Below are 27,410 nucleotides of genomic sequence, written 5' to 3'. Positions count from 1 at the left end.
TTGTATGCCGTTATCATGTCTCCCCTGACCCTTCTGTCCTCCAGTGTCGTCAGCCCGATTTCTCTCAACCTTTTATCGTACGACATTCCCCTGAGCTCCAGAACTAGCCTTGTTGCAAACCTTTGTACTTTCTTTAACTTCTTGACGTGCTTGACTAAGTGTGGGTTCCAAACAGGTGCTGTGTACTCCAGTATGGGCCTGACGTACACAGTGTACAGTGTCTTGAACGATTCCTTATTAAGGTATAGGAACGTTATTCTAAGGTTTTCCAGGCGCCCGTATGCTGCAGCAATCTGTGTGCGTGTGTGTACTCACCTAGTTGAGGTTGCAGGGGTCGATCCCTAGCTCCTGGCCCCGCCTCTTCACTGGTCGCTACTAGGTCACTTTCCCTGAACCGTGAGCTTTATCATACCTCTGCTTAAAGATGTATGGATCCTGCCTCCACTACATCGCTTCCCAAACTATTCCACTTCCTGACTACTCTATGGCTGAAGAAATACTTCCTAACATCCCTGTGATTCATGTGTGTCTTCAACTTCCAACTGTGTCCCCTTGTTGCTGTGTCCCATCTCTGGAACATCCTGTCTTTGTCCACCTTGTCAATTCCTCTCAGTATTTTGTATGTCGTTATCATGTCCCCCCTATCTCTCCTATCCTCCATTGTCGTCAGGTCGATTTCCCTTAACCTCTCCTCGTAAGACATACCCCTTAGCTCTGGGACTAGTCTTGTTGCAAACCTTTGCATTTTCTCTAGTTTCTTTACGTGCTTGGCTAGGTGTGGGTTCCAAACTGGTGCCGCATACTTCAATATGGGCCTAACGTACACGGTGTACAGGGTCCTGAACGATTCCTTATTAAGTTGTCGGAATGCTGTTCTGAGGTTTGCTAGGCGCCCATATGCTGCAGCAGTTATTTGGTTGATGTGCGCTTCAGATGTGCCTGGTGTTATACTCACCCCAAGATCTTTTTCTTTGAGTGAGGTTTGTAGTCTCTGGCCCCCTAGACTGTACTCCCTCTGCGGTCTTCTTTACCCTTCCCCAATCTTCATGACTTTGAACTTGGTGGGGTTGAACTCCAGGAGCCAATTGCTGGACCAGGTCTGCAGCCTGTCCAGATCCCTTTGTAGTTCTGCCTGGTCTTCGATCGAATGAATTCTTCTTATCAGCTTCACATCATCTGCAAACAGGGACACTTCGGAGTCTATTCCTTCCGTCATGTCGTTCACAAATACTAGAAACAGCACTGGTCCTAGGACTGACCCCTGTGGGTCCCCGCTGGTCACAGGCGCCCACTCTGACACCTCGCCACGTACCATGACTCGCTGCTGTCTTCCTGACAATTCCCTGATCCATTGTAGTGCCTTCCCTGTTATCCCTGCTTGGTCCTCCAGTTTTTGCACTAATCTCTTGTGTGGAACTGTGTCAAACGCCTTCTTGCAGTCCAAGAAAATGCAATCCACCCACCCCTCTCTCTCTTGTCTTACTGCTGTCACCATGTCACAGAACTCCAGTAGGTTTGTGACACAGGGTTTCCCGTCCCTGAAACCATGTTGGCTGCTGTTGATGAGATCATTCCTTTCTAGGTGTTCCACCACTCTTCTCCTGATAATCTTGTGTGTGTGTGTGTGTGTGTGTGTGTGTGTGTGTGTGTGTGTGTGTGTGTGTGTGTGTGTGTGTGTGTGTGTGTGTGTGTGTGTGTGCGTGCGTGTGCGTGCGTGTGCGTGCGTGTGCGTGCGTGTGTGTGCGTGTGTGTGCGTGTGTGTGTGTGTGTGTGTGTGTGTGTGTCTGGCTGTCAATAAGAATGGTTTCCCTCCCCTCCCCCGTCACTCTGCCTCACATGTATAACCTTTCACACGAATTAATTTATTTAAATCTGATAATCTTCAACATTTTCAATGCGTTGTTCTATCTTAGAGGAAGATTCAGATTATAAATACGAAGTGTCAGCCGATCTGGTCATTTTATACACTAATTTAGCGCAGGGTTAATCCTTTACCAGGCAAAACAGGGACTCAGTAAGAAACCTGCCCATATATCTTACCTCAGGGCTTTTCGGTTGTGAGACAGTAACCATTGTACTATAGGTCTATGAATGTGAACAAGTATATAAACATGTTCCTGATGTTCGTCACGTGTTCTTGATGAACATGAGAGAGTACGAACATATAACACAAACTGACAATAGTATGGCTGAGAAAATTCTAAATTGGAAAATAATATATTTCAATTAGAATTTTGTATTTTCATGATGTTGAATAGTAATAGTAGTGTAATTATAATCAAGTTAGGCGCTAAACTCGAAAGGGTGATCGTGGCTTACGAAATCGTAATGACACGATTGCAAACAAACTATACCACGGGTGGGGTTAGAACCCGCGATCAGAGATTCATAAAACTCCAGACCGATGCGCTAGCCAGTGGACGAATCTTGTAGCCAGCTGGCTCAGTGGATAGTGCGTCGATCTGGAGTTTTATGACTCTGATCGCGGGTTCAAACTCCGCCCGTGGTATGGTTCGACAGGGTCATACGGCTCTGAGTGGCTGATAATAATAACTGAGCTAAGATAATCACGTAGTCCTGGACTGCCTAGTATAAACAATGTCACTCTCTCAGATACATATTCAAGATAAGCAGTTTATTACTCTCACACGGATAATCCACTTTCTTTTAAGAGTAACATGTGATCAGTAATGTAATAATGAGAAACGTGAAGCTGCGAGTAACCCAAACTAGTGATCTAAATTCCCAAAACAAAAGCTTTGCTTTGAAGCCCCAAATACAGTATTAATTTCAACTTGCCCAGCACTGAAAGCCAGGCGGCAAGGTAGGTGGCGCAAGTGTATACAGGGTCATATATATCACAATAGTCCCGGACGTGTTTCATAATTGGATCATCCACTGTGTTCTATGGTCAATAAACTACTCCTGCCCTGGGTGATGGCTTCCAGAGGGCTCGCTTGTGAGGGTAATACTGACTCACAACAGTATGTGACCTCTGTGAGAAATGGTCGAATTTAACCATTGTTTCATTAGCTAGGATATATATATATATATATATATATATATATATATATATATATATATATATATATATATATATATATATATATATATATATATATATATAATTTATACTAACTAATGAAACAAAGATTAAATCCAACTATTTCCATTATATTCAGTGTTCTTCTAAGATAATTTTTCTATACAACTCATCCTTTCCCAAATAGACTAGAGCAACATTCGAATTTCCGCTTCAAGAGTCACTCTTTACTAGTGTTTATATGGAAGTGCCTTAGTGAGCAAGTGTTGCTTAGGTCGACCGTGCAGAAAAGGTTAGTCAACCTCGTCGACCCGCCGTTCATCCCACTTTTTTTTTTTTTATTCGCCGGTACTCTCCCGGTTCGGGTCTCCGAAACTGGTATTATTATTTACTTACCTGCAATATACCTGGAGAGGGTTTCGGGGATCAATGCCCCCCGCGGCCCGGTCTGTGACCAGGCCTCCTGGTGAGGCCTGGCCTCAGACCGGATCTAAGATGTCGAGTCTCAGATGTTGAAGCATTGACCATCCCCCAGGATGCGACCCACAGCAGTCGACTAACACCCAGGTACCACCTGATGTAAGAAGACTTGCCCATACATCTCGCCCATGTGAATTACAAGCGATGAGGCGTGAAACTAAGCTGTATCATGTGAAGAAATCAGATCACCTTATTGCAAAAAAGTGGTTTGTCTCAACAATCCTGATTTTGCCATAACTACCCAGCAAGGAATTCGATGATAGTAAAAAGGCAATTTAAGGGTTTGGGTTAAACTTTTATCATACGTAGCGTCCATAAATTAATGAACCTCGCAAAATTTAATTTTTATCTTAAATAAAGTGGGAAATTGACCCTTGAATATTTTAAAATTTATATGGAATAATGTATGGAACAATTAAAACCAGAGGAACCTAATTACCTCCAGTATTTTTCTTAAAGCACATCACGACTTTGAAATGGATTATGATCTATATGTTACAAAGGCAGTCAAATATATTAATTCGCAATATTTTGAATATAAGGCTTTCCTGAAGTATGAAATAATCTCATTTTTTAATCAGATGTTCTGTAGATGTCAAATATTCTTTCATAGAAAGATGTTTGTCCTTTGTTCATTTACCTCCAGTACAGGCCTATCTAAAGAACAATACAGGCCTATCTAAAGAATACAGGACTATCCAAAGAACAATAAAGGACTATCTAAAGAACAATACAGGCCTATCTTAAGAACAATATAGGCCTATCGAAAGAACACAGGCCTATCTAAGCAACAATATAGGCCTATCTAAAGAACAACACAGGCCTATCTAAACAACAATAGAGGCATATCTGAAGAACAACACAGGTCTAAGTAACAACACAGACCTATGTAAAGAATACAGGCCTGTCTAAAAAACAACACAGGCCTATCTAAAGAATACAGGCCTGTCTAAAGAACAACACAGGCATATCTAAAGAACAAAGATTTGAAGCGACACGTGTCAAATTGATAGCCACCTCTGGTCTCATCATTATCCTCGGGCCCCTCTTCCCTCTGTCCTTTACTCAGTCACGGCCTCGAACACACATTAAATGCAGCATCTACACCATTCCTTACAGCAATTATTCTAAAGTATACTGTGAGACGGCCAGGTATGTGTCCACGTGAGTACATGAAGTCACACGAATTTGTCTTTCTCACCAACTATAACAACAACACGTGTGTTTTATATCGTAATGGAGCCTCGCACCACATACATACATTGCTATTCCAGAAAAAGGCAGGAACAACAGTTTGTCGTGATTCGCCTGTTATTTATACGACAGAAACCGTCACCTTGACCCGATACAACAAGACTCGCAAGTCACGCCACCCCATCACCGCTCTCCTGGTCTTATATACTTCTAAATAACAAAAAGGCACAATACCGTGACTGGAACGATACACAAATAACCCGCACATAGAAGAGAGGAGCTTACCACGACGTTTCGGTCCGATTTGGACCATTTACAAAGTCACACTAACGAAAAATTTTTGGTCTCCATGTTCACTCTGCTACAGTGCCTTTGTATCATGTTGCAAAATGAATTCAAAGTAAGCTGTAATAAACTTGTCGAAGAATAAACAGAAGGGTGGACGAGGAGCTCGAACCGCGTCCACCCTTCTGTTTATTCATCAACTGTTGCTTATTTCAATTTACGGACAGCGGTTCGAGCCCCTCGTTCACCCTTCTGTTTATTCATGTTACAAAATGTTTGACAAAGGAAATATGTTTTAGATATCCTGCACACAGGTTAAGACCAATGATATACTGACTCACTCTCTCAATACACTGCAGATAAGCACACATACACACACACACACACACACAGAACAGGAGAGATAGGGGGGACATGATAACGACATACAAAATACTGAGAGGAATTGACAAGGTGGACAAAGACAGGATGTTCCAGAGATGGGACACAGCAACAAGGGGACACAGTTGGAAGTTGAAGACACACATGAATCACAGGGATGTTAGGAAGTATTTCTTCAGCCACAGAGTAGTCAGGAAGTGGAATAGTTTGGGAAGCGATGTAGTGGAGGCAGGATCCATACGTAGCTTTAAGCAGAGGTATGATAAAGCTCACGGTTCAGGGAGAGTGACCTAATAGCGGCCAATGAAGAGGCGGGGCCAGGAGCTTGGACTCGACCCCTGCAACCTCAACTAGGTGAGTAACTAGGTGAGTATATACACACACACACACACCAGGGGCCAGGAGCTTGAACTAGACCCCTGCAACCTCAACTAGGTGAGTACATGTCACACACACACACACACACACACACACACACACACACACACTAAGGTTAAAGATTTAATATAATATTTTGAATACCCTTTCGGGTAATATTTATCGGGGCCAGGAGCTGAGTCTCGACCCCTGCAACCACAATTAGGTGAGTACACACACACACACACACACACACAAACACACACACACAAACACACACACACACACACACACACACACACACACACACAGCTACACACACACAACAGGCCTAGTGTTTAATCGACATGTGCCTAGGACAAAATGGTAACTAACACAAACAGCCTTTAATTACAGAACAAAACTGCAGTTTACACATTTCCTCTTCACTGCAAAGTTGGGTTTCTCAACCAGAAATTTAAAAATATTGCCAGAATAGAGCTAGCTCTCAACTCTGAAGAAAAGTAGTAGAAATAGGAACCAGATCATCATCAAAATGTGTTAAGTTAAAAATATTTATAGAGAAATTAGCAAGGTCAGTAGATTACAAGATGTTCTTACTGATAAATTAAGGCTTAGCTATGAGCATCTCTGGAAGTATGGTTTGTATTGATGCCAGTGACATCAAAAGCAAAGGGTGGGGATAAAGATAGGGTCATGCACTAGTGTGTGGACAGACAGGGTCATGCACTAGTGTGTGGACAGGCAGGGTCATGCACTAGTGTGTGGACAGACAGGGTCATGCACTGGTGTGTGGACAGGCAGGGTTATGCACTGGTGTGTGGACAGGCAGGGTTATGCACTGGTGTGTGGACAGACAGGGTCATGCACTGGTGTGTGGACAGGCAGGGTTATGCACTGGTGTGTGGACAGGCAGGGTCATACACTGGTGTGTGGACAGGCAGGGTTATGCACTGGTGTGTGGACAGGCAGGGTTATGCACTGGTGTGTGGACAGGCAGGGTCATGCACTGGTGTGTGGACAGGCAGGATTATGCACTGGTGTGTGGACAGACAGGGTCATGCACTGGTGTGTGGACAGACAGGGTCATGCACTAGTGTGTGGACAGGCAGGGTCATGCACTGGTGTGTGGACAGGCAGGGTTATGCACTGGTGTGTGGACAGGCAGGGTTATGCACTGGTGTGTGGACAGGCAGGGTTATGCACTGGTGTGTGGACAGGCAGGGTTATGCACTGGTGTGTGGACAGGCAGGGTCATGCACTGGTGTGTGGACACACAGGGCCATGCACTGGTGTTTGGACAGACAGGGTCATGTACTGGTTTGGACAGCGTCATGCACTGGTGTGTGGACAGCGTCATGCACTAGGGTTTGGACAAAGTCATGCACTTTTGTGTGGACAGACAGGGCCATGCACTGGTGTGTGGACAGACAGGGTCACGCACTGGTGTGCGGACAGACAGGGCCATGCACTGGTGTGTGGACAGACAGGGCCATGCACTGGTGTGTGGACAGACAGGGTCATGCACTGGTGTATGGACAGACAGGGTCATGTACTGGTGTGGTCAGCGTCATGCACTGGTGTGTGGACAGGGTCATGCACTGGTGTTTGGATAGACAGGGTCATGCACTGGTGTGTGGACAGCGTCATGCACTGGTGTGTGGACAGACAGGGCCATGCACTAGTGTGTGGACAGACAGGGTCATGCACTGGTGTGTGGACAGCGTCATGCACTGGTTGGACAGACAGGGTCATGCACTGGTGTGTGGACAGACAGGGGAATGCACTAGTGTGTGGACAGAGAGGGCCATGCACTAGTGTGTGGACAGACTGGGTCATGCATTGGTGTGTGGACAGACAGGTCCATGCACTGGTGTGTGGACAGACAGGTCCATGCACTGGTGTGTGGACAGACAGGTCCATGCACTGGTGTGTGGACAGGCAGGTCCATGCACTGGTGTGTGGACAGACAGGTCCATGCACTGGTGTGTGGACAGACAGGGGAATGCACTAGTGTGTGGACAGAGAGGGCCATGCACTAGTGTGTGGACAGACTGGGTCATGCATTGGTGTGTGGACAGACAGGTCCATGCACTGGTGTGTGGACAGACAGGTCCATGCACTGGTGTGTGGACAGACAGGTCCATGCACTGGTGTGTGGACAGGCAGGTCCATGCACTGGTGTGTGGACAGGCAGGTCCATGCACAGGTGTGTGGACACAGTTCTATAACTGTAACACTATCTTAGTGTGTCCAAACATCCAATATTTTTGAAACACCTCCATGCAAACCCTACAGATTATGCCACAATATTACATTGTTAATAAGATATCTGATATTCTGAGACTGTATCCGCTCTTTCCATAGACTAGATCAATGATTTTTTTAATAGTCTACAACCCAATACTTTCTAATGTTTTAATGGTAATAAGTCACTTAAATAAGTAAGCTGGAGCTCGTTACTCTTCTTGCATTGCAAATGCAAACAGGTAATTGCAACTTACGGAGGACTGCAAGTGTTACGGAAGCAACTAATGTTGTTGGATAACGAGCCAAGGCTGGGTGTAGAGCACGACACGAATATTGTTGGCCGTCATCCTCGGCTTTAGGGTGCACGAAAAGACGGCTCCTCACGCTCCATCTTCCAGGCAGCATGGATCTCTCCACCGTCTCCTGATGTAGATCTGTATGACAAAGCAGAGAAAATAGAGTTTTTCTCTCATTTTAAAACTGTAAATGTATGTATTAGTATGAGAAACAAACATGATGGGAAAAAAGGGTGCATTCGACTGACGACATTTTGCCCACACAGACGACTTAGTCTAATCACAAATAAATATATAACAGTCAGGTGAGCAAATATATATTAGGGAGTAGCAGTGAGGTGATTATTATAATTATAATCATGGGGGAGCGCTAAACCCATAGGATTATACAACGTATATGGGGGGGATGGAAGGAATTCATGCTTCAGGGAACTGGAACACAGATCCAATTCCCAAGATCAAGAGCCCCTCCCCTCGAGGGGAGCAGTGAGGAGAATAACAAAAAGTGAATTACATAAGTAATTCTCAAAAGTTCTAGCCGGATAGCAAAAGGTTGAACTAAATTACTGATAAAGTATTTATTTGAAGTTGCTGGATATATTTCAAGAAGATTTATGGATATTTCATCGTCTTCTCTGAGTATCGTCTACCTTGGAAATTAATAGTGTGCAATTGCAGTTAATTACTGATGTTTGATGCTGGTATTCTCAACGTTGTCTTTTCTGTTGGAATATGTCCGGAAATTTGTTAAGGTCTCTGTATACCTTAGTTCTGATAAGACAGTTGTGCAGTAATTGGGCATCTTTATTCCGGTAAAAATTTCGCCATCCAGTGACTTCTTCAGTCCAGTACAGAGAGCAATGGATGATGAGTTTGAGGTAATCAGTCCCTTGAGGTAATCAGCCTTAAGTCGATGCCTTCAGTTCATTAATCTTGATAAACGTACAGCTGTTGCATGGTATAGTGGATTGCAGTTATGTTGATGGTGTTTCTGTCTGATGTCCTTGGTGATGAAAGAGGAAATAATGGTTATTTTGATCTGCTGTAGATCTATGGATGTGTTCGGCAGTTGAGTTGTTGGGAAAGATTGCGTCTCCAGGTTGGTGATGTTATACCAATATCGTCTGTAAATCCTCATGAAATGTCTGTAAATCCTCATGAAATGTCTGTAAATCCTCATGAAATGTCTGTAAATCCTCATGAAATGTCTAAATCCTCATGAAATGTCTGTAAATCCTCATGAAATGTCTGTAAATCCTCATGAAATGTCTGTAAATTCTCATGAAATGTCTGTAAATTCTCATGAAATGTCTGTAAATTCTCATGAAATGTCTGTAAATCCTCATGAAATGTCTGTAAATCCTCATGAAATGTCTAAATTCTCATGAAATGTCTGTAAATCCTCATGAAATGTCTGTAAATTCTCATGAAATGTCTGCAAATTCTCATGAAATGTCTGTAAATTCTCATGAAATGTCTGTAAATTCTCATGAAATGTCTGTAAATCCTCATGAAATGTCTGTAAATTCTCATGAAATGTCTGTAAATCCTCATGAAATGTCTGTAAATTCTCATGAAATGTCTGTAAATCCTCATGAAATGTCTGTAAATCCTCATGAAATGTCTGTAAATTCTCATGAAATGTCTGTAAATTCTCATGAAATGTCTGTAAATCCTCATGAAATGTCTGAATTCTCATGAAATGTCTGTAAATTCTCATGAAATGTCTGTAAATTCTCATGAAATGTCTGTAAATTCTCATGAAATGTCTGTAAATTCTCATGAAATGTCTGTAAATTCTCATGAAATGTCTGTAAATTCTCATGAAATGTCAAGGGTAGTGTAATTTATTGAAGATTTATTTAAGGAAAGAGTATTCTTCTTTAAGATTTTTTTTTAGGAATGAGAGTTTTCATGAGGAAAAACTCTACGAGACACTGAATTTATTCCTCGTGTTGTTAGCTTCGTAAAAGTGGAGATCATCGTGGTGGCTGCTGGGATCTGGATCAACCTTCAAGAGAACTTGACTGAAAGATAGTGAGTCATTGGATTCTTCTTTAAAAGTAAACTGAATTCAACTATCGACCTGGATGAGCTTGTTTTGGAGCAGGCGGGGACGCTAACTCTTCTCAAAATAATGATGAATATACCATACCTCGGGCTGGGATAGAACCCGCTATCAGAGAGCCATCAAACTCCAGACCGACGCGTTAGCCACTGGACCAGCTGGCAATCGTGTCATTACGATTTCGTGAGTCATAATGATGAATATGCCATCCGCATAGCCAAGCCAAGTGACAGAGTAGGAAATAGTGCAGAAAAAAGTATAACTTCAACATGATGCATACAGAAGTTTGCTTGGACTGCAACATGACTCACGAAATCGTACTGACACGACTGCAAACGAACCATACCATGGGTGGGGCTAGAACCCGCGATCAGAGAGTCTAAACTCCAGACCGTCGCGTTAGCCATGTTGACGGTTATGAGGGGACTTGAGCTAGAGTTCGTCACGGCCACGTTAGCGGGATATTCGTCTGTAAAAACTTGCATTTGTGGTCACAGTGGTGCCTATGCTAACCTTCCGACGCGTTAACCACCAGGCCAGCTGATCCAGTGGCTAAGGCGTCGGTCTGGAGTTTTGTGACTCTGATCGTGGGTTCTAACCCTACCCGTGGTATGGTTTTTTTGGGACAGCAACTAAAGAGAAAACTTAGAGTCGAATGTTAGAAAAAGCTCATCAAGGAAAAGACAATCACGGTCCTTAGAAACCATTTATACTGAAGAACGTAAAGTTGAACGGTTTCCCTCTACCATTACTTTATTTGTCGTGAACTGCATTATTCCAAGCCGGGATATATTTACAAATAGTGTCCGGGGAGAGACAACTCCTTAAGTTCCTCCGTCATTTTCCGTGAGGAAACGTAACCAACAGAAACAGAATCTGGACGTTCTGTTTCAGTCGGTTTTCTTACTTTGGACCCTTGACGATAAGAAAACGAAGCTGTCTGGGAAGTTTTAAAGTTTAAAGAAACCATAGTTTAAAGGAGACAATCCATTAGTAACAAACGACGATCCAGACCTGGAAGCTTCAGAATTTTATTTCGATATTCACTGACAGTTCGTTAGAGAAAAATCAGCTAATCTGAGAATTGTGCACCGTAAAGCATAAGTAGGAGAGAGTTGCAGTGGAAAGTAAATACAGAGAGGACGAGCAACATAAACAGAATTAATACAAAACATTGAGGAATCAGGTCACCAGCCAGAAGCATGTTGCAACAGCAAGCCAGATTAACAACTGTCTGTTGCATGGCATACCATAAACCAGACCCACAGTTGCCAATGCACGCAGCTGTTGCTCGGTATGCAATTGTCCGCGATACGACACTGTTGCAGCAGTAAGAGCGACACGTCAGCAAACACTGAGACATGTTAGAAAACGTTTCGGTCCTGGGACCTTGACCATTTCTAATCTGGTTAGAAGTGATCAAGATCTCAGGACCGAAACGTTTTCTATGTCCTAGTACTTGCTCACGTGTCTTTGTAAACCAATATATCGGTATTTATTACCGAAGTTCATACCAGTAGTAAGAGCAACTGCTTCTGCACACACAAACCTATTACAGAAGAGAGCCACACTAACAGCTATCAGACGCAAGATATAACATAAATCTGATGCACTATCAAGATCAATAGGCGGTGAATATATCATTCAACAGAAACCCGACACAGTATCAACTTAGATCAACATCTGCAAGTTGCATAACTCAGTAAAACCACATCGCCTACATAGAATAAGTGAGATTACGTGAAAAATTTCTGGTAATGATAATGGACAAGATGGGTCCTCAGCCTCACTCGGTTTCATCTCAAAATTTGGGTAAGTTATGATTCGTCGAACACACGCACACACGCACACACACACACACACACACGCACACGCACACGCACACGCACACACACACACACAACTCTCCAAAACAGTCTTCTTTTTCTCCGTTCTTCACTATCCTTCCTCTTTAACACTCAGTTCCATTGCCAGTATCATTGATTTCTTAAATTTTATGTGAACCTGTGATTTCACGTCTGAATTAACGAATAATAGGGATGAGAGACGGTTGAATAAAACCGTTTTGACTCCCTGAAGCCAAAACGGCTGTAGCTGGGAGAGGAAGAGGGAGAATGAAGAGTAGGAATGAATGAAGAGCAGGAATGAAGGAAAACTGAAGTTGTGTAATATGAAAGCAACCTCACGAAATCGTAAAAACACGACTGAAGTTTTATGACTGCCTTGCCATGGGTTCTAACCCCGCCGTACCGTGTCTTGAAAGCAAACTGAACAGGAAATGAACAGACTGATGAATACCTATGACGATTTCATCAAATAAAAACCGAAATTATCGCCCTCGATAGTTCAAATCATGATCTGTATAAACCACTTCTTTAATTTGAATTTATTAGGTTACGATAGAAAGGAAAACTCTACACATAAAGCAGTGATTTGGATCCAAGGGTAAGGAGTCATGTCTGAGATTTCAAAAACTCCAGAAGTTTAATAGAAATGGTACAGACGGAAAATCAAAATTAAGACATTTGCCGACATGCCTAAAATAATATACTAGACAAGTAATCATAAACAGCGGAAGGTGAAAAAGAAATCTTAAGGAAATTGTATAACAAAGTACAAGAGAGAAGAATAAGCACAGGAGGATCCCGCTTTACAGTGCTTCACTTCACAACATTGTGCTAATACAGCGGTTTTCAATTCTTCATTCTTCATTTAGACTTCCTACAATGAAGGAATTTACCACTCATAAGAAAAGGACGAAAATATTTTAAGGTAATGTGTGCACTGTATATTTTCTGTTTAGGCCTAACTATATTGCTCACTGAATATATGATTCACTTTACAGTGATTTTCGCCCCGAAACCAAACCTGCTGTATAGGCGGGGCCCTTCTGTACAACAGTAGCCTGGAACCTAACCTGCTGTATAAGCGGGGCCCTCTTGTATAGCAGTAGCCTGGAACCTATCCTGCTGTATAAGCGGGGCCATCCTGTATAGCAGTAGCCTGGAACCTAACCTGCTGTATAAGCGGGGCCCTCCTGAATAGCAGTAGCCTGGAACCTAACCTGCTGTATAAGCGGGGCCATCCTGTATAGCAGTAGCCTGGAACCTAACCTGCTGTATAAGCTGGGCCCACTTGTATAGCAGTAGCCTGGAACCTAACCTGCTGTATAAGCTGGGCCCACTTGTATAGCAGTAGCCTGGAACCTAACCTGCTGTATAAGCGGGGCCATCCTGTATAGCAGTAGCCTGGAACCTAACCTGCTGTATAAGTGGGGCCCTCCTGTATAGCAGTAGCCTGGAACCTAACCTGCTGTATAAGCGGGGCCCTCTTGTATAGCAGTAGCCTGGAACCTAACCTGCTGTATAAGCGGGGCCATCCTGTATAGCAGTAGCCTGGAACCTAACCTGCTGTATAAGCGGGGCCATCCTGTATAGCAGTAGCCTGGAACCTAACCTGCTGTATAAGTGGGGCCCTCTTGTATAGCAGTAGCCTGGAACCTAACCTGCTGTATAAGCGGGGCCCTCCTGTATAGTAGTAGCCTGGAACCTAGCCTGCTGTATAAGCGGGGCCCTCTTGCATACCAGTAGCCTGGAACCTAGCCTGCTGTGTAAGCGGGGCCATCCTGTATAGCAGTAGCCTGGAACTTAACCTGCTGTATAAGTGGGGCCCTCCTGTATAGCAGTAGCCTGGAACCTAACCTGCTGTATAAGCGGGACTCTCCTGTATAGCAGTAGCCTAGAACCTAACCTGCTGTATAAGCGGGGCCATCCTGTATAGCAGTAGCCTGGAACCTAGCCTGCTGTATAAGAGGGGCCCTTCTGTATAGTAGTAGCCTGGAACCTAGCCTGCTGTATAAGCGGGGCCCTCCTGTATAGCACTAGCCTGGAACCTAACCTGCTGTATAAGCGGGGCCATCCTGTATAGCAGTAGCCTGGAACCTACCCTGCTGTATAAGCGGGGCCATCTTGTATAGCAGTAGCCTGGAACCTAACCTGCTGTATAAGTGGGGCCCTCCTGAATAGCAGTAGTCTGGAACCTAACCTGCTGTATAAGCAGGGCCCTCCTCTATAGTAGTAGCCTGGAACCTAACCTGCTGTATAAGCGGGGCCCTCTTGTACAGCAGTAGCCTGGAACCTAGCCTGCTGTGTAAGCGGGGCCATCCTGTATAGCAGTAGCCTGGAACTTAACCTGCTGTATAAGTTGGGCCCTCCTGTATAGCAGTAGCCTGGAACCTAACCTGCTGTATAAGTGGGACTCTCCTGTATAGCAGTAGCCTGGAACCTAACATGCTGTATAAGCGGGGCCATCCTGTATAGCAGTAGCCTGGAACCTAACCTGCTGTATAAGCGGGGCCCTCCGGTATAGCAGTAGCCTGGAACCTAACCTGCTGTATAAGCGGGACTCTCCTGTATAGCAGTAGCCTGGAACCTAACATGCTGTATAAGTGGAACCCTCCTGTATAGTAGTAGCCTGGAACCTAACCTGCTGTATAAGCGGGGCCCTCCTGTATAGCAGTAGCCTGGAACCTAACCTGCTGTATAAGCGGGGCCATCCTGTATAGCAGTAGCCTGGAACCTAACCTGCTGTATAAGCGGGGCCATCCTGTATAGCAGTAGCCTGGAACCTAACCTGCTGTATAAGCGGGGCCATCCTGTATAGCAGTAGCCTGGAACCTAACCTGCTGTATAAGCGGGGCCATCCTGTATAGCAGTAGCCTGGAACCTAACCTGCTGTATAAGCGGGGCCCTCCTGTATAGCAGTAGCCTGGAACCTAACCTGCTGTATAAGCGGGGACATCCTGTATAGCAGTATCCTGGAACCTAACCTGTTGTATAAGCGGGGCCATCCTGTATAGCAGTAGCTTGGAATCTAACCTGCTGTATAAGCGGGGCCCTCTTGCATAGCAGTAGCCTGGAACCTAACCTGCTGTATAAGCGGGGCCATCCTGTATAGCAGTAGCCTGGAACCTAGCCTGCTGTATAAGCGGGGCCATCCTGTATAGCAGTAGCCTGGAACCTAACCTGCTGTATAAGTGGGGCCATACTGTATAGCAGTAGCATGGAACCTAACCTGCTGTATAAGTGGGGCCATCCTGTATAGCAGTAGCCTGGAACCTAACCTGCTGTATAAGTGGGGTCATCCTGTATAGCAGTACCCTGGAACCTAACCTGCTGTATAAGTGGGGCCATCCTGTATAGCAGTAGCATGGAACCTAGCCTGCTGTATAAGCGGGGCCATCCTGTATAGCAGTAGCCTGGAACCTAACCTGCTGTATAAGTGGGGCCATACTGTATAGCAGTAGCATGGAACCTAGCCTGCTGTATAAGTGGGGCCATCCTGTATAGCAGTAGCATGGAACCTAGCCTGCTGTATAAGCTTGGAATCTAACCTGCTGTATAAGCGGGGCCCTCTTGCATAGCAGTAGCCTGGAACCTAACCTGCTGTATAAGCGGGGCCATCCTGTATAGCAGTAGCCTGGAACCTAACCTGCTGTATAAGCGGGGCCATCCTGTATAGCAGTAGCCTGGAACCTAGCCTGCTGTATAAGCGGGGTGTGAAGGCTTACTCAGCCCTGTAACAACTTCAGACAGTATTACCAAGGCTGGCTCCTCCTCAGGAAAGTTAATGAATAGAAAAAGAAATAATAACAGACAAACATAAACACTTCATTATATAGAAAATATAAAACACTTAAATATGAAATATTAATCCTATATTAAAGAAAATGAAAAATGAAAAATATAAATAACTGAATTCAACGCTAATATATATAGGGGTGTCTGGTGTTGGTGACACTGATTGTTGAAATCGTAGCAGTTGCTGATGATGGGGGGGGTCGCAGGTGTTGGTTACAACCCACTGGTTCGTTCTTCACAAAATAGCCTTGAGTATTCTATCCCGATGACAGGAAAGCAGGTTCTTTACCGCTGCAATGATGTGGGGTTACGTCCTGCAATTTCATACAGGTGCACAGGTAATTAAATCCAAAAAGGGGAAGTCTCAGGACGTTAGTCCATCTCCATCAATTGTACTCGTTGATTGGCAGGTGACCCTCTCTGTCATCCAAGCTGTAAAGATAGACAGGTTACCCACTGCTTAAGAAATCACTCTCCATGATAAGTACAATACCTAAAAGATGTGGTGATTATTACAACAGTCAACCTAGAGCAAGACTGAAAGGACTAAGTTTATTATTGGTCAAAAGTGAAGCTTTCAACCAATAAATCCACTAGAATACAAGGCAGGCATGTACTTACAGTAGTGCTGGGAGCTGTGAGTCTAGTGATTACTGTTTGGACCGGAGCCCCACACGTCACCTTTCGGGAAGGGGGGGAAGGAGGGGAAGGGATAGCGGGAGCTAGACTTACCCTACATTAACAAGTAGCCGGCAATGAAACTATTGTTACTATATACTCCCTCTCTACTCCTATCTATTGAACTTTTCCCTCACACGGGGCCCTCCTGTGTAGACAAACTAATCGCAAATTGGACTTGTGTAGGATAATTAACGAAATAAAACCCGAAGCAATAAAAACGTATAAGATAATTTTTAGGGTTCAAATATAACAGTGAAAAGCAGTGCCAATTAAAACTAATCTTTTCGGGTAAACTAATTAGAACAAATAATGTCTTCGTGTAGACAGAATGACTAAGAAAAAATTGTTCCAGGAGAAACTGAGAAATACAAACATTAAAGGAGTAGAATGCCTTCACTGGTGGAGAAATTTGGAATTTTACAGAGAAGACGAGGTTGAAAGCTAGTTCAGGGTATCTCAAACCATTCTCTCTCTCTCTCTCTCTCTCTACTTTTTTTTATCTCTATTCCTAAGCACAAACAATCCCATGATCAAACCTTTACTCTTCCTCTCATTTGTGTTACCTTACTTTTCCTCTCCTATACCATTCCACACAACCACCAGCACCTCCTTCTCCTGCACCTCCTCCTGCACCCTTCCTCCTCCTGGACCTCCTCCTGGACCTCCTTCTGGACCTCCTTCTGGACCTCCTCCTGCACCTCCTCCTCCTGCACCTCCTCCTCCTGCACCACCTCCTCCTCCTGCACCACCTCCTCCTCCTGCACCTCCTCCTCCTCCTCCTGCACCTCCTCCTGCACGCTTCCTCCTCCTGGACCTCCTCCTGGACCTCCTTCTGGACCTCCTCCTGCACCTCCTCCTCCTGCACCTCCTCCTCCTGCACCACCTCCTCCTCCTGCACCACCTCCTCCTCCTGCACCACCTCCTCCTCCTCCTGCACCACCTCCTCCTCCTCCTGCACCACCTCCTCCTCCTCCTGCACCACCTCCTCCTCCTCCTGCACCACCTCCTCCTCCTCCTGCACCACCTCCTCCTCCTGCACCTCCTCCTCCTCCTGCACCTCCTCCTTCACCCAGTTCCCTTAACATTTCCACACTTAATTGTATTGTATTTTCAGATTGCATTAAGTTAGCTATAACTCCGTTAGATAATTCATCGTTCACTTCAAAAAAAAAAGTTTGTCAGTTCATTAGAGTACAATGACGACAATCCTCAAATTAATGAATCAATAGGCAGAATATGGTGACTGGTACAATCGCAAATAATCCGCATACATCATTATAAAACTTACGACGCAGTTTTGGTCCGGTTTGGACCAATATCTTTGTTTAATACAAGTGCATGTACAAGGTATACAGACCATAGCTGATATCAATTGCATACTACTATATAGAAAGCCGCTTGTTATGCTGAGCATTTCCCGCAAATTAGGTTAGTTTTGTCCCAGGATGCCACCCACACCAGTCCTCTAACACCCACGTACCCATTTTACTGATTGACAACCGGTGTAAAGAAACACGTCTAATGTTTCTACTAACTCTGGGAATCGAACCCATACCCTCACCGTGTGAAGGGAGAGCTTTAGCCACCAGGCCACGGGGGCACCGTAAACTAGTTAATGATCCAAGCTGGACCGAAACGTCTTAAGCTTCATTCTCCCATTCATGAAATAGAATAGGAGACAGCAACACTACGAAGATATCAAACCTCCAAACAGAATAGGAGACAGCAACACTACGAAGATATCAAACCATCCAAACAGAATAGGAGACAGCAACACTACGAAGATATCAAACCTCCAAACAGAATAGGAGACAGCAACACTACGAAGATATCAAACCATCCAAACAGAATAGGAGACAGCAACACTACGAAGATATCAAACCATCCAAACAGAATAGGAGACAGCAACACTACGAAGATATCAAACCATCCAAACAGAATAGGAGACAGCAACACTACGAAGATATCAAACCATCCAAACGGATTAAAGGAACCAGCCAGATTTATCATATAGTTCGTCCTGTAGGAGAAAATATTCGCTGTGTCTATTTTCACTTACGCTGCAAATGGTAAAATATACCGACAAACTGATGATTAAGACATGTTGCAACAGCTGGGTATATTAATTGTTAAAACGTTTCGCCCACACAGTAGGCTTCTTCAGTGACTCTCTATCGAGTTCATCAGGTTGCAAGAACCTAATTTTTATTTTCATCTCAAAATTGGACAGACGACTTTAGTCCATCCATCCTAACCCTAAAAAAAATCGAAGAATGTGCAAAGAGTCAGTCCATTAGAAAGGACGGGTAATATATTCGTCAGGGCAGATTTCTAATAAAGTGGGTCACAGTTATATGATGACTGACCCACTTTACAACGAACAGTCGAGTTACTAACAGGTTTTAAGTAAAGCGGGAATCTGTCATGACTTGCTTGGGAATCAGCGTCTGTTGACCGTCTCTCCTTGTTTATAGATTTCAGAAAAGCAAATAAAAAAAATTGGTTATAACTACGAACCATAATTTTTAAAGGGGTTGAAAGCTAAGCCAGCGGAAGGCCTCCGTCAGATGACCAAAAGCTCCAGCTGTGGGTCATCATCTAACACACACGTCAGGAAAAACTTGTCCTGTTTCCTGACGTGCCTTACCTTTTATACTGCAGATCATCTTCTCCACGTAAGGTAATCTTCGTGTGTTTCAAGAAATTTTCCTTCCAAGATCAACCAGGAGATAGATTTCCCAAGCTGTTGCTACTCGCGGCTCGCTGGCCTGCGTAGCCATCACCATCCACTTGTGACACCATCCAGTTAAACACATTTTACTTATTACACTTAATATCGGCTCGTAAGTTTCCGAAATCGGTTCATTACTTTTACAGAGCGCCATCTAGTTGGCCAAGTTGGAAAGCTATGTCAAGTGCTGGTCTTAACTTCCCAGTGAACCCAGACCTGAGCTCGGAGCCATGAAGTCACAACTTTTAAGATTTTTTTTTACTAACGCTCTACAGAGTAAAGTTACATGATATCAGTGGATGAAGATAAAGATGTGCGTGCAAGAAACTGTGCATCAGCTAACACACACACACACACACACACACACACACACACACACCGGTGATGTTTCCGGTATATGTAACATGACGGAAAGGATAGACTCAGAAGTGTCCCTGTTTTTAGATGATTTAAATTTCATGAGGAGAGTTAAATCGGATGAGGATCAGGCAAGATTACAAAGGATCCTGGACAGGCTGCAAGCCTGGTCCAGCAACTGGAATTTAACCCCACCAAATGCAAAATCATGAAGATCGGGGAAGGGCAAAGAAGGCCACAGTGCAGTCTACGGGGGGGCAAAGCCTGCAAACCTCACTCAAGGAAAAGGATCTTGGGGTGAGTATAACACCGAGCACATCTCCTGAGGCGCAAATCAACCAGAAAACTGCTGCAGCATATGGGCGCCTAGCAAATCTAAAAATTGAGTTCCGATACCTCAGTAAGGAGTCATCCAAGACTCTGTACACCATATATGTCAGGCCCATATTGCAGTATGAGCACTAATTTGGAGCCCACACCTGATCAAACGAGCCGAGGGTAATGTCCTACGAAGAAAGGTTAAAGGAAATCGACCTGACGACACTGGAAGACAGGAGGGGGGGGGACATGATAATGACATATAAAATACTAAGAGGAACAAACAAGGTGGATAGGAACAGAATGTGTCAGAAATGGGACACAGCAATAAAGGGTCACAATTCGAAACCATACCACAGGTGGGGTTAAAACCCACGATCAGAGAGTCATAAAACTCCAGACGGACGATTGGAAGTGAAGACACTGATGAGTTGCAGGGATGTTAGGAAGTATTTCTTCAGAGAGTTGCAGGGAAGTGGAATAGTCTGGAGAGTGATGTAGTGGAGGTAGGAACCATACATAGCTTTAAGAAGAGGTATGATAAAGCTTATGGAGCAGAGAGTGGACCTAGTAGCGACCAGTGAAGAGGCCGGGCAAGGAGCTATGAATCGACCCCTACAATCACAATTAGGTGAGCGCAATTAGATGAGTACTCACACACACACACACACACACACACACACACACACACACACACACACACAAACTCTGGAGGACAGGAAGGGGAACATGACATATAAAACACTGAGAGGAAGTGACAAGGTGGATAGGGACAGAATGTTTCAGAGATGGAACACAGGAACAAGGGGTTACAAATGGAAGCTGAACACTTAGATGAGTCACAGGGATGTTCGGAAGTAATTCTTCTGTCATTGAGTTGTCATCGGAAGCAGGATCCATACATAGTTTTAAGAAGAAATGCGATAATGCTCTTGGAGCAGAGAGATAGTGGACCTATTAACGATAAGCTATGAGGCGGAGCCAGGAGCTGAGTCTCGACCCCTGCAACCACAATTAGGTGAGTACACACACACGCACAAAGAGTGACGCCTGGAAGAGCGAATACCAGCAAGCACATCCCGCAGAAAACAAAGGTCACGTGTTCCTGTGTTGTGGTGAGAGAATAAACAGTTACACGTGAGCAGTGTCCTGAAAAACGAAATGGAAAAAAGTATGTAATATATCCTGAAGTGAGGAAGAAACGCATAACGCAATAAACCAAAATAACGTAACACAACAGTAGAGTGCTCCATTGTTTACGTCACTGGAGAATTCCCCATCTAAACACGGATATACCTAAACACTAGGCAAGTCAAAAATTGGATATAAAAAAATAACTAAACTGAAAATAAATCAGGTTTGGCAGGAATATTTAGTTGAGATGTTATATATGGAAAGTGCTAGGTTAAAAATTTGAAAAAAAAAATTATAGGCTTCCTTAGAACATTTGGCAGACCAGACAGGCCTAGCTTATCCCTACGAGACCCGTGAGGGCGGGGACTGTGGCTAGGCCTGGGGACACTTGGTCCCAAAGATGAAGAGGTACTTGTATCTCCTCCCATGGGAGACTTAAGTCTCGAGACACTCCCCAGATAGGGAGTCAAGGCCGGGTCACCACTACTTGGAAAAGACCCGGGCCGGGAGAATACCGGCGAATAAAAAAAAAATATTCAGAAGACATTGAGCAAACTAAGAAAATGTGAAGAGGTCCTATGGGAACTCACTCACGTGGACACCCTCCTCTTTTCTGCAATTTTGCAAGCTCCTGATGTGTTGATTGCAACACGAAAGGCCTAGAGCTATCATTCTACTCCCCCGTGATTGTTTTGCATTTTATATACACATATTATATATATATATATATATATATATATATATATATAGATATATATATATATATATATATATACATATATATACGTACTTATACATACATGCATACATACGCACACATGCATACATAGTAAGTGAACATGTGTGTAGTATTTACACAAACACACACACACCTTCTGACACCTACACATTTTTGTCTTCTGCTGCGTACACATTTCATGATCAATATTAATAAGCCTTGACTCGTCTTCTATGTATTAATTACTTAATGTTTCAAAAAATTATATCTGTGTATTATTATTCACTTCTAGAAAGGTAATATTCGGCTTCTATATAATTCATACATGTGGGTGTATCTATGTATACAGTAGCTATGTCATTAGATTTCGTTCGGATTTTTAACCCCGGAGGGTTAGCCACCCAGGATAAGCCAAAGAAAGTCAGTGCGTCATCGAAGACTGTCTGTCTTATTTCTATTGGGTCCTCTATCTTGTCCCCCAGGATGCGACCCACACCAGTCGACTAACACCCAGGTACCTACATGCCGCTAGGTTAACAGGACAACGGGTTTAAGGAAATACGTCGAAATGCTTCTACCCCGCCGGGAATCGAACCCGGGCCCTCCGTGTGTGAAGCGCGAGAGCTTTACCAGCCAAGTCACGGGGTCACCCATATATGTTTTGGGGAAAGGTAATTACCCCGTTATAACATATAACTCGCACATTCTCTTATATGGCGGTTATTTGTGTATTGTGTATTGTTCCAGTCACTGTATTGTTCCAGTCACTGTATTGTTCCAGTCACTGTATTGTTCCAGTCACTGTAATGTGACTTTCTGTTTTTTTCTGGAAAGAAACTCATGCTAGTTGGCGTCGGGTGACGGACTGCACACGAGTCTGGGTGTAGACGTCATGTGACGGACTGTACACGAGTCTGGGTGTAGACGTCGTGTGACGGACTGTACACGAGTCTGGGTGTAGACGTCATGTGACGGATGTGACGGACTGTACACGAGTCTGGGTGTAGACGTCATGTGACGGACTGTACACGAGTCTGGGTGTAGACGTCATGTGACGGACTGTACACGAGTCTGGGTGTAGACGTCATGTGACGGACTGTACACGAGTCTGGGTGTAGACGTCATGTGACGGACTGTACACGAGTCTGGGTGTAACTATTACCCCGTGAAGAGCGCAGATCGATTCTTACCTCCACCACTTTTTTCATTCACAATTACCCTACCAGTATTTATTATCCTGACGAGAGACTACAGCTTGGTGGTGAAGCAGCCTGAAATCGAATATCCAACATCTTGTTGGATAACCACGCCTTGTCGTCGTGAACAACTCATAAAGCATTAATAACATTGCTAAGCCTGGTCTCAACAATTGTCTGTTATTCTTGTGGACTTTTGGTTGGTGCTGCTCCTTGGGGTGTTTGTCGTCTCCTGCTGTGGAAGTTGTAATTAGACCTATCATGCTTATTTTTAGATGCAGTGTACACTTAATGTCTTTACTCATATACCCGGAAGGTCCAGGTAGAACTAGACTACAGAAGATGTGCATTTCTTGGCTCTATAGATGTTTAAATATGTAGTAATCCTTAGGATATTCGCTATTATTGCACATCAGATTAAAGCATGTTTTTATGCAAAGATTTAATTACTTCTTGAGTGGTGCTGATTTAAATTCTAGATGAGTTGATACTGTTCTCCATAACATCTAAACTATGAAATGCTTGAGGGTAAAAACTTCACAAGAATTGCACATTGCTTTCCGAACCCAGGCTGTTGAAAGTAATGATACCTGCCCCTCCAGGCTCTGAAGACGTAATAACCACCCTGCACTATTCATTTTGCGTACACTGAGGTAGAGAGAGTTGGGCTTATGGAATACAGGGTTAACCTTTTCAGATCGCCCAGCAGCCGGAATACATCTAGTTGCCAAGGCATAGTAATTCCAGCTCTACTGGAACGAGTCCTCTGGAACTCCCGTAGTTGGTGAACCTCTACTTAGTCTCCCACCTCGGGCTGGAAGAGCCCGATTCTCCATGATGGAAAATGACAGGGAAAACCCAGCCTTTGTTCCGACTGTGTGTGTGTGTGTGTGTCTATGGAATATAATGTAAATGGTTTAAAAACCCTACAAGTTGAAGAATTCTGAGACACTTGTGCATCATTTGAGAGTCTATATTAAGGAAACGTTTCGCCAACCAGTGGCCTCTTCAGTCCACTTCAGTGAAGAATGATGGAAGATGATGATGAGTTTGAGGTAATCAGTCCCTCATCCTGGAGTTGACATGGTAGCAGCACACTGCTGATGTATAGAGAATATTCAAACTACAGTCGAGTTCCAGTGAAGCCATGAATGTCTAAACATTTCATTGGTAGCACCATCTATCACAACTGGTGGTAAATAATCGTCATTTTAGACACGTTTACTCCTGGTATCGATCTTCCTGCGTTTGGCCTCAGTCTTGATCTCTGTCTTATTCCCGATTTCAGGACGTTTGCTCTCGGTCTTGATATGTTCGGCCTTGACTACGCCTTTGCCAACCACCAACTGATACGTCCAACCACTCGTAAACTCACTCTGCTTGCGTTACCAGAAATTAACAAAGCATCGTTACGTGGGCGTCACGAGGATAGGAATCACACACAGATAATCTACACACAGGAGACAAACGACTAACGACGTTACTCAAGAAATCGTAATGACACGATTGCAAACAAACCATACCCCCGGCCGGGATTGAACCCGCGGTCATAGTCTCAAAACTCCAGCCCGTCGCGTTAGAGTTTTGAGACTATGACCGCGGGTTCAATCCCGGCCGGGGGTATGGTTTGACTAACGACGTTGTGACTTCTTGTTCTGTAATGAGAATCATCAACGTGTACGCTGGCACCTGCTTTATCCCCTCATTATTATACAATTATCTTCCCCTCATTCCCTCACATCTTAATCACACAATTGCACCTTTTATTACTCTCTTAATGACCTCTCTCTCTTTTTCCTAATAATGGAAGACGTCATTACCCTCCAGGAACGTAACATTTCATGTCTCCACGTTATGTAAATATTTTGGTAAATATTAAGGTAAATATTTTGGTTGGTTTAGAAAGACACGTAAGCAAACACTATAACATATTTATTAGAAAACGTTTCGGTCCTGGGACATTGATCACTTCTAACATACAGAGGTAGAAAGACATTATATATATAGCCGGAGAGTGAGATGTGACGCACGTGACCTGACCAACCCAACAACACAGGAGTCACATGATTTCATCGTCTACCCGTCCTCATCATAGGAAGAGGTTGTTTTGATAAGGACCTGCCTCGCATGGGCCAGTAGGCCTTCTACAGTGTTCCTCCATTCTTATGTTCTTATGACATTCCTCAGGTCACGTGCGTCACACCTCACTCTCCGCCTATATATATAATGTCTTTCTACCTCTGTATGTTAGAAGTGATCAAGGTCCCAGGACCGAAACGTTTTCTAATAAATATGTTATAGTGTTTGCTTACGTGTCTTTCTAAACCAACTTGTCGGTATTTATTACTAAGGTTTATACCAAATATTTTGGTAAATATTAAGGTAAATATTTTGGTAAATATTAAGGTAAATATTTTGGTAAATATTTAGGTAAATGTCAAGAATTATCAATAATTATCAATAATTATCAATTACTGAGGAGTTACAATAATATGATTTCAGTTTGTGTGTAAACTTACATTTCTTCAGCTTAAACGTTAAGAGCTGGTTTAAAAAACGCCTTAAAAATTATTTACTTGGGGGGGGGAAGGGGGGGTAGTGGGACTGTCGGCCAAAATGCACTGAGCACCAGCACTGCACTGAGCACCAGCACTGCACTGAGCACCAGCACTGTACTGAGCACCAGCACTGCACTGAGCACCAGCACTGCACTGAGTACCAGCACTGCACTGAGCACCAGCACTGCACTGAGTACCAGCACTGCACTGAGCACCAGCACAGGCACTGAGCACCAGCACTGCACTGAGCACCAGCTCTCTGAAATGAGCAGCACAGAGCACCAACTCTCTGCACTGAGCACCAGCACTGCACTGAGCACCAGCACAGGCACTGAGCACCAGCACTGCACTGAGCACCAGCACTGCACTGAGCACCAGCACTGCACTCAGCACCAGCACTGCACTCAGCACCAGCACTGCACTGAGCACCAGCACTGCACTGAGCACCAGCACTGCACTGAGCACCAGCACAGGCACTGAGCACCAGCACTGCACTGAGCACCAGCACTGCACTGAGCACCAGCAATGCACTGAGCACCAATACTGCACTGAGCACCAGCTCTCTGAAATGAGCAGCACTGAGCACCAACTCTCTGCACTGAGCACCAACACTTCGCACTGAACACCAGCACTGCACTGAGCACCAGCACTGCACTGAGCACCAACACTGCACTGAGCACCAGCACTGCACTGAGCACCAGCACAGGCACTGAGCACCAGCACTGCACTGAGCACCAGCACTGCACTGAGCACCAGCACTGCACTGAGCACCAGCACTGCACTGAGCACCAGCACTGCACTGAGCACCAGCACTGCACTGAGCACCAGCACAGGCAATGAGCACCAGCACAGGCACTGAGCACCAGCACTGCACGGAGCACCAGCACTGCACTGAGCACCAGCACTGCACTGAGCACCAGCACTGCACTGAGCACCAGCACTGCACTGAGCACCAGCACTGCACTGAGCACCAGCAATGCACTGAGCACCAATACTGCACTGAGCACCAACTCTCTGAACTGAGCACCAACACTCTGCACTGAGCACCAACTCTCTGCACTGAGCACCAGCACTGCACTAAGCACCAGCACTGTACTGAGTACCAACACTGCACTGAGCGCCAACACACTGCACTGAGCACCAACACTCTGCACTGAGCACCAACACTTTGCACTGAGCCCCAACACTCTGCACTGAGCACCAACACTCTGCACTGATCACCAACACTTTGCATTGAGCACCAACACTCTGCACTAAGCAACAACACTTTGCACTGAGCCCCAACACTCTGCACTGAGCACCAACACTCTGCACTGATCACCAACACTTTGCACTGAGTAACAACACTCTGCACTGAGCACCAACACTCTGCACTGATCACCAACACTTTGCACTGATCACCAACACTTTGCACTGAGCACCAACACTCTGCACTAAGCAACAACACTTTGCACTGAGCCCCAACACTCTGCACTGAGCACCAACACTCTGCACTGATCACCAACACTTTGCACTGAGTAACAACACTCTGCACTGAGCACCAACACTCTGCACTGATCACCAACACCCTGCACTGATCACCAACACTTTGCACTGATCACCAACACTTTGCACTGAGCACCAACACTCTGCACTGATCACCAATACTTTGCACTGAGCCCCAACACTCTGCACTGAGCACCAACACTCTGCACTGAGCCCCAACACTCTGCACTGAGCACCAA

The 27,410-nt window shown here is 44.6% G+C and overlaps 1 protein-coding gene across 1 annotated transcript in view; it reads right to left on the bottom strand.

Annotated features, from left to right (window-relative positions):
* Positions 1 to 27,410, bottom strand: part of LOC128689665 (nephrin-like) — a 553,398-nt gene that overhangs the window by 77,809 nt on the left and 448,179 nt on the right. The window contains exon 6 of the mRNA XM_070099001.1: positions 8,245 to 8,424. Coding sequence (XP_069955102.1) covers positions 8,245 to 8,424 — 180 coding nt within the window. The remainder of the gene's footprint in view (positions 1 to 8,244; positions 8,425 to 27,410) is intronic.

The sequence above is a fragment of the Cherax quadricarinatus genome, chromosome 66, assembly GCF_038502225.1.
Source record: "Cherax quadricarinatus isolate ZL_2023a chromosome 66, ASM3850222v1, whole genome shotgun sequence".
Classification (NCBI taxonomy): domain Eukaryota; kingdom Metazoa; phylum Arthropoda; class Malacostraca; order Decapoda; family Parastacidae; genus Cherax; species Cherax quadricarinatus.
This window is presented reverse-complemented; position numbering and strand designations above follow the sequence as displayed.